This window comes from Kryptolebias marmoratus, linkage group LG3 (genome assembly GCF_001649575.2).
Source record: "Kryptolebias marmoratus isolate JLee-2015 linkage group LG3, ASM164957v2, whole genome shotgun sequence".
In the NCBI taxonomy this organism is placed as follows: Eukaryota; Metazoa; Chordata; class Actinopteri; order Cyprinodontiformes; family Rivulidae; genus Kryptolebias; species Kryptolebias marmoratus.
Genome location: NC_051432.1, coordinates 28,554,393 through 28,565,013, shown reverse-complemented (window position 1 = coordinate 28,565,013; position 10,621 = coordinate 28,554,393). Strand labels below are relative to the sequence as shown.

Here is a 10,621-nt window from a genome sequence, read left to right as displayed (position 1 = left end):
ATTTTAGCAGTAAGGTAGCAAAGCTGCGCTCTTCTTCGTAGACATTGAGTTTGGCTGCAGCTGCACACAGTTGCAGCGCCTCCTACAGGAAACTGGTGGAGCTACGCAGAGAACCACGCCGTTCAAAAGCCTTGTTTGGATTCATGTCTTTATAAAACACTGAGGTCCGGACCTCGAGGTCCTCAGCTGCAGGTCTGATCCAGAACCTGTTTGATCTGACGTCTGGATCCATCATTACGTTTCACAAAGACCTGATCGATCGTGTTGAATATATTTCAGAATAATTAACTCGTGTTGTTTTTTGCAGGACTGTACCATCTGTATGGAGCCTCTGGGGGGGCCGTCTGGGTACAAAGGTCCAGGCGTGGGTCCGGTTTCCAAGGCGGAGTCGGTGGGTCGACTCGCCCAGTGTGGCCATCAGTACCACTTCCAGTGCCTGGTGGCGATGTACAACAACGGCAACAAGGACGGCAGGTAAAACAACATCTGACCTTTTTATTCATTCACAGATTCTGAGGAGAAACGGTTAATTGTTGTGTTTGAATCAGTCTTCAGTGTCCCACCTGTAAAACCATCTACGGCGTGAAGACGGGCAACCAGCCAGCGGGGAAGATGGAGTACCACGTCATCCCTCACTCCCTGCCGGGTCACCCCGACTGCAAAAGCATCCGCATCATCTACAACATACCGCCGGGGATTCAGGTACGCCGCCGCGCACCTTCAGTGTTCAGCTGTGGGGTGAGAGAGCCCGCTGACAGGAACCCGCTTCTTTCAGGGACCAGAACACCCGAACCCAGGGAAGCCCTTCACTGCCAGAGGCTTCCCGAGACACTGCTACCTCCCAGACAGCGAGAAGGGACGCAAGGTACTCACAGCGCTCCTGTTACACAAATCTGACCACAACGATAACCTAAAATATACAGTTTTACTTCCTGCTCCTAAGTTTTGGTTTAGTTTCTGGTGATCGAGTGTTTTATTACCCTGTGTTCAGGTCCTGAGGCTGCTCCTGGTGGCCTGGGACCGCAGGCTGATCTTCTCGGTCGGTACTTCGAGCACCACAGGAGAGTCCGACACCGTGATCTGGAACGAGGTACCGTCACACTCCGACTGACACACACCTCACATTCATCCTCACAGAGACTAAACCCTAAAGCAACTCTTCCCTGAAGGTTCACCATAAAACCGAGTTTGGCTCCAACCTGACGGGCCACGGCTTCCCCGACCCGGGACACCTGGACAACGTCCTGGAGGAGCTCCGCGCTCAGGGCATCACAGAGGAAGATGCACTGGTAGAAAAGTGAGAAACCCGAGGGACCAGCAGAGGAAGAGGAGACATCAGCGAGGAAGGAGAGGGGAGAAGAGGAGGAAGAGGTCCTGGACTGGGTGCCAGAGGCGGACATTGATTTGTGTTGCAGAGCTAGCCACTCTCAGAGATGATAGCCGTCAAAGCTGGCCTTGCCTTTCAGTGCAAGTTTGTTCAGACGTCAGTTTTTTAAGCCAACAGAGGAAGGAGGAGAAAACAAAAACAAAAACCAGACTAACGAGGAGGAAGAGGAGGAGGAGGAGGAGGAGGTGCCAGTGGCTCGTAGTTTTAGCTACTAAAAAACAGGAGTGAGAATGAGTTGGTACGAACATCCAGAATGAAAACAAGTTAACTTTACTAAGAGAAAGAGTTGTTAAAGATGGGATAAAGCAGCCAAAAATGGGAAGATTAAAGGAGGGGAGATGATAGTGGAGAGGATGAGGAGGATGAAGAAGAGCGCAGCAGCAGGAGTGAAGATGGTGTACGGATGTAGTTTAGGATAGCAGTGCAGTAAAAATAACTTGTATGGTACTTTTTCAGGTTCTGGTCCAACCAACAGACTGTCTTCGTTCAGATCACCTGCTTGTTTGTGGTGATTTAGCGCCCCCTATGGGCTCCACGAGGTGCTGCAGCTCAGCCTGTGAACAAATCAAATATCCTTTCTACTATAATCCTCATTTAGCATAAGTTTATTCTTTACCTCCTACCTTTGATTTAAAGGGTCAAACTGGAGCTGTTTTATGATTTGATGTGAATCTTTGGGTCTGTGTGGAGTCGTCTCATTGAGCCGTTATGGTCGGGTTTGTTTTGGGCTTCTGCAGGTTTCACAAACATTTCAGAACGCACGGGTCACTGAGTTCAGCTTTATTATGGTCTGTAAACCTGAAGTAAAGAAATCATCTGTGTTCTTTTGGATCAAATACAGTAAAACCTGATTCTGTAAAAGTTGTACAGAATGAAGCAACAATTTACAAATCTCATAAATCTGTTTTATTCACAGTGGAACCGTAAACATATTGAATGTTTAAACTAAGGGGGGGGGGGGTAAATTTGAATTTAATGGCAGCAGCACATCCATCCATCAGTGACACGTTACATCTCCTCCTGGGGGACGATGGAGCTCCTCACCTTCTCTCTAAGGCTGAGAAGAAGCTCAGGATCTCGATCATAGCTGAAGGTTGGAACCAGGAAATCTAGAGTTTAGCCTTTCGACTCGACTCTTTCTTCACCACGACCAATCGAAGCAACAAGCAGACGAGGCCTCGATCCGTCGATCCACCTCCTGCTCCATCCGACCATCGCTCGTGAGCAAGACTCCCAGATACTTGAACTCCTCCACGTGAGGCAGAGACCCGTTCCTGACCCGAGCGTTCCACCTGGGACGCTGAAGATCATGGTTCTTCTTCTCCCATCAGTCTGTAAACATCTGGACCTGAGGTTGTCCCATTCTGTCTGTTCAACAGTCCCGCATGGGAGTAATGCACCCCCATACCATCAGAGAGGCAGGCTGACCTCAGAACAGTTCTCTTTGGTCCAGAGGAGACACATCTGTTCACATCTGGCTTCTTCTTTGCCTGATAGAGCTTTAAGCAGCACGGTGAACTGTGTTTACAGACAGTGTTCCTGAGCAGAACAAGAACCAGAACCAGGTTCTAATGCTTCTTAAATTTACAGCCTTTTTTTTCCACAGACCTGTTGCTGCCATCAAATTCAAAAATACCTTTAATGTCTAAAAAAGGTCCAATTTCTTAGTTTCAATGTCTGAAATGTTTGCTGTTCTGCTGTTTTATGAGATTTGCATATCAGTGGTTCTGTTTTTTACATTTTACACAACGTCCGGGGGATTCACGTCAGCTAAAGGAAACTACAACTCCCGGTGAATTATTTAATTATTGTCAGAAAAAACAAGTTCAGCTAAACTCAAAACCACACAATGTTTAATCTTTAATTTAGTTTAACATCTTAATGCTCTGGAGTTCATAAATAAGAAATCGAATCATGTTCGACACAATAAAGGTACTTTTTAAAACATGAATTAGTTAAAAAGTTAAAGAATAATATTTGTTCTGTAAGCTACAAACAAGAAATCCAACTTAGTCCAAGTTTCCAGCGGGAACTGAATACACCATTAAGCTACTTACCTGCCTCGTGCTGCGTTTACTGTCACCTGGATTTTTATGTTTTCATTCAAGCGAAAACTTTACGTTTTCAGGAGAATTTGCTGACAGTAAGAAAGCTAATTCTGTTGCGTTACACACAGTGATAAGGTTACGAGTTTCAGGTACATTGAAAGCAGCATGGTCTGAGCGCCTGCAGAGGATGATGGGTAATGTAGTTTTAAAACCTGAAACAGGTACGCAGAGCAGGTGAGACCCTCTGCACCTTCCTGGATGCACTTTTTTATTTTCCAGAGGGGCAGAAAGTGTGCGACGCGTTCAGGTACAGTTTGTTTTACTTGTTAAAAACGACTGCGTCTTTATTTCCTGCCTCCGCTCTGCTGGGTTTTTAAAAAAGGGTCTGGGTCCAGATGTTTGGCCGCTCTGGGTCCAGATGTTTGGCCGCTCTGGGTCCAGATGTTTGGACGGTCTGGATCTAGATGTTTGGCAGGTCTGGGTCCAGATGTTTGGCGGGTCTGGGTCCAGATGTTTGGACGGTCTGGATCTAGATGTTTGGCAGGTCTGGGTCCAGATGTTTGGCGGGTCTGGGTCCAGATGTTTGGACGGTCTGGATCTAGATGTTTGGCAGGTCTGGGTCCAGATGTTTGGCCGATCTGGATCCAGATGTTTGTTAGGTCTGGATCCAGACGTTTGGCCGGTCTGGGTCCAGATGTTTGGCGGGTCTGGGTCCAGATGTTTGGCGGGTCTGGGTCCAGATGTTTGGCGGGTCTGGATCCAGACGTCTGGATCCAGATGTTTTCCCCTCTTCAGGGTTTATTTTGGTACTTTTCTATGGGAAGGTGGTGGAACTTCCTCCACGTCTTTATTATTACCTGTAGCTACACCTTCGCTTTTCTTAATAGCATTTTTTCTCGACACTATTATAGAGCGAATTGTTTTGTCCCCATTTTGTACATTTATGTTGTATTAATTATGCCTATTTTCATTGTTTGTTTACAAAGACAGTATTACTGAATACAGTCTTTCCTTCCTGTCTTTGTGTACAGAAATAAAGCTGATATTCATCTTTTCTTTTGAAAAGGAATTTCATGGTAGACTTATCTAAGTGTGACATTTTTAACTGAAAGTCGAACCCTTGTACTTTTATTGTTCTGTGAGGTAAAGGATGCTTCTTTTTTTCTTTTTTTTTTTACATATCACCGGTCCTGATGCTGTTCTGCTCTGAAGCTTCACTAATATCATTGTAATGCTGAACGTTTTTACAGCAGATTTGTACGGGAAAATGTTATTTTTATGGTCATTTACAGTTTGTTAAAGCTTGTTTCTTTATGTGCCATTTCTGTTTTCTTGCTCCTCGGCTCCGACGCTGCAGCGACCCTGGAATCAGATTTTATCTGATCAGTTTAGTCTTTTTATAAAAAGACACACAGGTACTTTAGGTTTTTATTGCTGCATAAAATAAGTACTTCTCATTGAACTCATTTCTCATCAGTTCATCTGAACGGGTTCTGTGCAGCGTCTGAGGCCGTCATTAAATGTGGATTTGTTTTTCCATCAGTTTCTCATCCCAACTGAAGGCACTGTCCTCTCCAGATGTTCGCTCTTCTGGAGAAAATGTGGTCCTGGGTGCCGGTGAAGAAGCATGAAAATTTGATAAGCAACATGTAAATATGGCAAAATAATTGCTGGAGTATAAATGATTAATACGAGAAAAAAATAAAGAATGAATGAAACTGCAGAGTGTTTTTGTCGTCCTGACTGGTGGAAATAAAGTTTTTAAATCCAGGATAAATTTACAGATAAACTGATGGAGCCGGTGGTTTTAGAAAAGGTCTGCCGGCGACTGTGGGTCTCATCCCCTTCGATAGCTCAGTTGGTAGAGCGGAGGACTGTAGAGGCTACTGCCAGGAATCCTTAGGTCGCTGGTTCGAATCCGGCTCGAAGGAGGTGGTTTTTTTTGTGACTTTCACAAAAAGTTTTATTTAGTTTTTTTCCTGGCTTTGATAAATTCACTCTATAATATAGAATCGTTATTATTTGATTTGATAATGACTGGCGTCCTCGTGTTTTTAGTAAAGGACGTTAACTTTAACAGCAGTTAATCGACAGTTATGGTGCAAAACTTTGACGACCGAGCGGCCATTTTTTTTATACACCAAAAGTGCCATAAAAGAGAATTTACCGACAGCCGTTAAATACAATATTTAGAAAAAAAAAAAAAAAGGAACGTTCCCTGACCGGGAATCGAACCCGGGCCGCGGCGGTGAGAGCGCCGAATCCTAACCACTAGACCACCAGGGACTGATAGTAATTATCCGGCCCAATTTTTTTTTTATGACCAATATACTCAGTTTATTTTACTTCTGATGTTGTGTTTGTATGTTACAGTGAAATATAGACAGAACCTCTCAAACCGAACCTCTCAAACTAACCCGACACCGAACAGCTAAACTTCCCGCCTTCAAACTCGAAACTTCCGGTTTTATGGATCATGGCTGTTAGCTGCGATGCTAACGCTAGCTTGTATGTAAACAGTAACAACAAGCACATATTCGCTTTCTGCTGTTAATATTTTCATCACAGCGGTACCGTTTTTGTTTAGTATCTCTGCTTATAAAAAAACGATTGTTTTTTCGCGGCTTCTTGTATAAATTAACTTTTGTTTTAACTTGCAATAACCTTCAGCCACCACAAGAGGGCGCCGCAGCCACCCATCCCTGTGCTGAGTGAGTTCAGTTTTTCCATTTGTTTTCTTAATTCCTCCAGATTATATTAAGAATATTAATGTTTTGTTGAAGAAATATTAATATAAACATATTAAGAAAACAGATATAAATGTTGCATCCTCATATTTCTTTAATTCAAACTACTCAGACCACATGATTTAGTTAGTTTTGTTGATAAGGATTTATTGTTTTACATCAGTCAGTGAAGTCAAACAGCTTCTGCAGCCAATCAAACAGAGACATATTTTTTATTGTGAAGAGGATTATGTTTTTATGTCATTCAGTCTGACTGATGGGGCTGATGATCAGAGGGGCAGAGTTTCTGCCATCGTCATTCCGACCGGGGTCAAAGAACGGGAAGAGTCTCTCCGTGAAGAAGACGCCAGTAAAGGAGAAGACAAACGCTGCAGAGTTTATGTCATAAAAGAAGACTAGACCCTCCTCATAGTCCACAAACACCCCCACCTTCTGAGGACCAGAGCGTAGAGGGAGATGGACCGGAGGGTCCGACAGACCTCTGAACTCAGTTCTGTTCCTCAGACTGATGGACCAGAACCCGGACTGAGGTCTCAGTGTAGTGTCCGTCTTCCTGCTGAATGACTCTTTGGCAACTCCTAAAGTCCAATCTGTCTTTCCTTCGACCTGAACCTCAAAGTAAAACCTTCCTGAGGAGAACTTCTGCTTTGCTAAAACGAACAGATTGAAGGTAAACCTCTTCGGTTTGTCTGGAAGGTAAAGGTTTGACTCACAACACGTCACCTGTCTCCCATCAGGAGACAGGACGAGTCCAGGATGAGCCGTGTCGGGATCAAGAGTCACATCCACGGCGTAGCGCCGGACTCTCATCAGCTCGGCTCGGAGCAGCAGCTGCGGGATTTCTTTCTTCATCACGTCGGTGAACATCTGCTCCATCTGCTGAGCAGAGATGTGCAGCTGAAGCTCATCCTCTGGGATCTTTGAGGTCCAAACGTCTTCTCTACCAATCAGAACCAAGCGTTTCACCTCCTCAATATTCAGTCGCAGATCCCAGATCATACCTTCAATGCTTTCCTCTAGTTTTTCCAGCTTATTTTCCCCAGATTCCTCAGTCAGAGGAAGGCTGGGATTGATTTGGAAGGAGAGCACAAGGAAGCAAATCCACATCACACAAAATATCCCAGTTTTCATGGCACCTCTGGTGTCAGCTGTCCGTTTGTGCTCATGGACCATGTCTGCGATCAGAGTGTTGACCTGCAGCTCCGGTCTGGGGTAAAACATCTTCAGACAGTCGGGACACTGGAACGGGGAGTCAACAAAAACGTTTTCTACGACACAGCCTTTGCAGAAGTTGTGTCCACACGGTGTGCTGACCGGGTCAGTGAACACTTCCTGACAGACGGAGCAGAGAAACTGACAGTGGGCGGCCGTCATGTCTGCACACTGAGGAGAGACGAAACAGACACGGATCAGATGTGGGAGAAGTTCAGACTCACACTCACCTGTTACAACACTTCAGGTTGAGCTCCTACTTCTCCAAATGTCTGCTCAGTTAAACTGACTGGACATGACTTGGAAGGCCTCCTAGATGACAAAGCAACACCATCCCCACAGCGAAGCACGGTGGTGGCAGCATCATGACGTGGGGGCGAGACGGGATTGTTGCAAAGTACAGATCTGAGGAACGCTACCAAAACCTTTCAGAGCTCAGCAACCTCCATGACTGTCAAAAGGAAGACCTTCAGATCAACCAGGACTCTTCTAAGAGCCGGTCCCCCGGCCACACAGAGGAGCTGAGGGACCAGGGTCTGAGTGAGACAGGTGACCAAGAACCTGATGGTCACACTGACTGAGCTTCAGAGAGCCTGTGTGGATCAGAACCAGAACTTCTATTGATCTGGATTTCATGGCAGAGTGGCTCAGTGGACGCCTCTCCTCAGCAAAACACCTTAAAGCTGCGTGAAGGACGCTCAGAGGAACACCAACCCCACAGCGAACATCCTCAATGAAAAGCTGTTCCACATGGGTCAGAACCTCAGACTGGACCGGAGCTCACAGAGAGGACACCCAGGAGTGTCTCAGAGACAACTCTGTGGACGTCCTAGAGTGGACTCCTGTCCCGAACCCCTCTAGAGACACCACCAGTCCACATCCAGAACCTGAGAGGATTTATTTACCTCAGTATCTGTAAAAGGACTTCACCGTCACCTGAACAGCTGTTCTGGAAGCATCACCTGCTGGATTCAGCCAATCAGAAGAGAGCATTCTCAGGCAGAACAAACCGCTGATGGTTATCAGACAGACGCTGAAGTTGGAGCTTTTCAAACAGAGATGGTTCGTGTCAAATAATCTGTTTTTTCTCCGGTGAGTCATCCGAAGACGAGCCAGCAGAAACAACTCAAACCTGCAGCAGGTAAAACGTTTGTTCCTGTAAAAATCAGCCGGACTCACCACCAATCAGCCGATCAGCAGAAACTCCTGATGACGAACTTTTTGTTTTCAGAACAGAAAGAGAAATGCGTCAGGTGAAACAAACTGAAAGTAAAAACCAAAACAACCTGTGAGCTCCTCCCTGTTACCTGAGCTCCACCTCCTCAAAGAGCAAAGACACTTTCTGTCTGTCCGCTGCTGAATGATGAACGGATTTATAAATATGGGTTCTGGTGTAAAACATAAGAATATAAAATTACATTTTTAGCCTAACAGAAAATACATCAACATGTGGAGAATAATGTGCAACAATACACAACATTCAGATAAATACACAAATAACCTCCCAAAGACAACACATCAGAGTTATTACTGGTAAATATAATTTTATTAAATATCAAATCTTTTTTGTTTAAATTATGAAATGTGTAATGAAGCCCATTTTGAAAAATAATAATCTAAGTCATGATTATAAGATACATTTACAGAATTACGGGATACTATCTTATCACTTTGTTGTAGTGTTTCATAATTATGAAAATTATAAGATACGATCAAAGTTATGGCCTAATTATCTCAAATTATATCTCAGTAAGGGATACTCAGTCATATTTATAAGATAATAAATTTTAAATTAGTATCTCATAAACATTTTTTTATTATTATTTTAAAGGGATTTAAATGTATTTTTCAAACTGTTACAGTTCTTCTCATCGTCCAGCAGGGGGCGCCAGATCCCCGCCGCCTCCTTTGTTTCCCGCACCTCCTCCTCCTCTCTTCCTCTCTTCCTCTCTCCTCCTCCTCCTCCTCCTCTCCTCCTGTTTGTTGGGTTGTTTTCTTTTGTCAGTAAAACATGTAACGGAGGACATCCGGGCTCCTCGGTGTCACCGAACCTCGCCGCGGAGGCTCCAGAAGTTCTTCATCCTGGAGCAAAACGCAGAAGAAGAAAACTTTAAAGTTTCAGGTGAGTTTTTTTATTTCTTATTTTTTCCTGTGAAACAATCCTAGCTGCTGCTTTTGCAGCTTTTAGGTCAGAAAAGCTGATTATTTAACCGAACAGCGTCTGTTTGTCACAGAAGCAGAAAAAACGAAGTAAACTGATAAAAACTCCGTTTGTTGCTGATTTTTCTGACAGTTTTTTGTTTCGATGGTTGCTGAAGCTCCTGCTGCTTTTCTTCAAGTTAAAGTTCAGTAAAGATGCTGATTTTTCCCGCAGACCTGAAGCAGCTGCTCGCAGCTGTATTTTACAGACTTTTGACAGGACCGTGAAGGCAGCAGTTTTCCTTTGAAGTTTTAGTTTTTAATAAACTGGATTCAGATGAAAAATCTTCTTGTTTAGTTTCTTATAAAAGACTGATTGAAATGAACTTTCTTATAATTATTCTTGTTTTGTTTTTTAATCCATTTCCAGAAACTTTGTGCTGTTTTTATTTTTATTTATATTATTTTATTTTTTATTTACTGAAAACATTTAGATGTGTTCAGAAACCTTCTTCTCTTTAAATCAGCTGCAACTTCGGCTCTGTTTGTCGTCTTCTGCTGCTTTTAGCTGCGGTTTTGTGAATTTTAGCTACTTTTTGCAGTTTTCAGGTTTAATGTTTTCAGTCAGACTTTCAGAACTTTTCTCTGGACTTCGGCTGCTTTTTCACCCAGTTTCTGCTGTTTTCTCTGTTTGTTAAGCTTCTTAACTCTGAGCTATGAATCATCCGGACACAAAATGGCTCCTAAACCCAGTCGGAACAACAACAGAACCAGCTGAACCGTTTCAGAACCCTGAGATGAAGACAGAACCGGGTCCAGATTTAAAAACATTTAGAAACTTAGAAAACGTCTCCTGGAATAAAGACGTCAGTATTTCTGTTAAAACCTGAATAACAAATAATAATTATTATAAAAATGATCTTAAACTTAACAAATAATTTAAAAGTTTTCAGTCTCGTGTTTGTTTTTAATGTTTTCAGTTTGACAGTTTTTCAGAAACTGACCTAAACGTGTCGTCCTCTGAACGCACCTGAACGTGCCGTCTCCTGATCGCCCCTGAACGTGCCGTCTCCTGATCGCCCCTGAAC

The 10,621-nt window shown here is 43.8% G+C and overlaps 2 protein-coding genes, 2 non-coding genes and 1 pseudogene across 5 annotated transcripts in view; 3 read left to right on the top strand and 2 right to left on the bottom strand.

The window, feature by feature from the left end:
* Window positions 1–1,557, top strand: part of LOC108247814 — a 22,694-nt pseudogene extending 21,137 nt beyond the window's left edge.
* A 3,721-nt stretch (window positions 1,558–5,278) lies between these two features.
* Window positions 5,279–5,366, top strand: trnay-gua. The gene is given in 2 exon segments: window positions 5,279–5,315; window positions 5,331–5,366. It is a non-coding gene; the product is annotated as a tRNA-Tyr (tRNA).
* A 283-nt stretch (window positions 5,367–5,649) lies between these two features.
* On the bottom strand, window positions 5,650–5,721 carry trnae-cuc. Its single transcript has one exon. It is a non-coding gene; the product is annotated as a tRNA-Glu (tRNA).
* A 460-nt stretch (window positions 5,722–6,181) lies between these two features.
* On the bottom strand, window positions 6,182–8,767 carry LOC108247808 (E3 ubiquitin-protein ligase TRIM21). The gene is made up of 2 exons (XM_017436180.3): window positions 8,574–8,767; window positions 6,182–7,565 (listed from the first exon to the last, which is right to left on the bottom strand). The coding sequence occupies exon 2, from the start codon at window positions 7,554–7,556 to the stop codon at window positions 6,423–6,425; it is 1,134 nt and encodes a 377-aa protein (XP_017291669.1). The 5' UTR covers window positions 7,557–7,565; window positions 8,574–8,767; the 3' UTR covers window positions 6,182–6,422.
* Window positions 8,768–9,377: 610 nt separating this feature from the next.
* Window positions 9,378–10,621, top strand: part of LOC108247817 (ras and Rab interactor 2) — a 29,126-nt gene continuing 27,882 nt past the window's right edge. For both annotated transcript variants that reach the window (XM_017436187.3, XM_025010579.2), the window contains exon 1: window positions 9,378–9,516. The gene's annotated coding sequence lies outside the window, so the exon portion shown is untranslated. The remainder of the gene's footprint in view (window positions 9,517–10,621) is intronic.

Bases quoted from the DNA above. Each gene is read 5' to 3' on its own strand.
- LOC108247808 (XM_017436180.3), bottom strand. From the start codon at position 7,556: ATGACGGCCGCCCACTGTCAGTTTCTCTGCTCCGTCTGTCAGGAAGTG.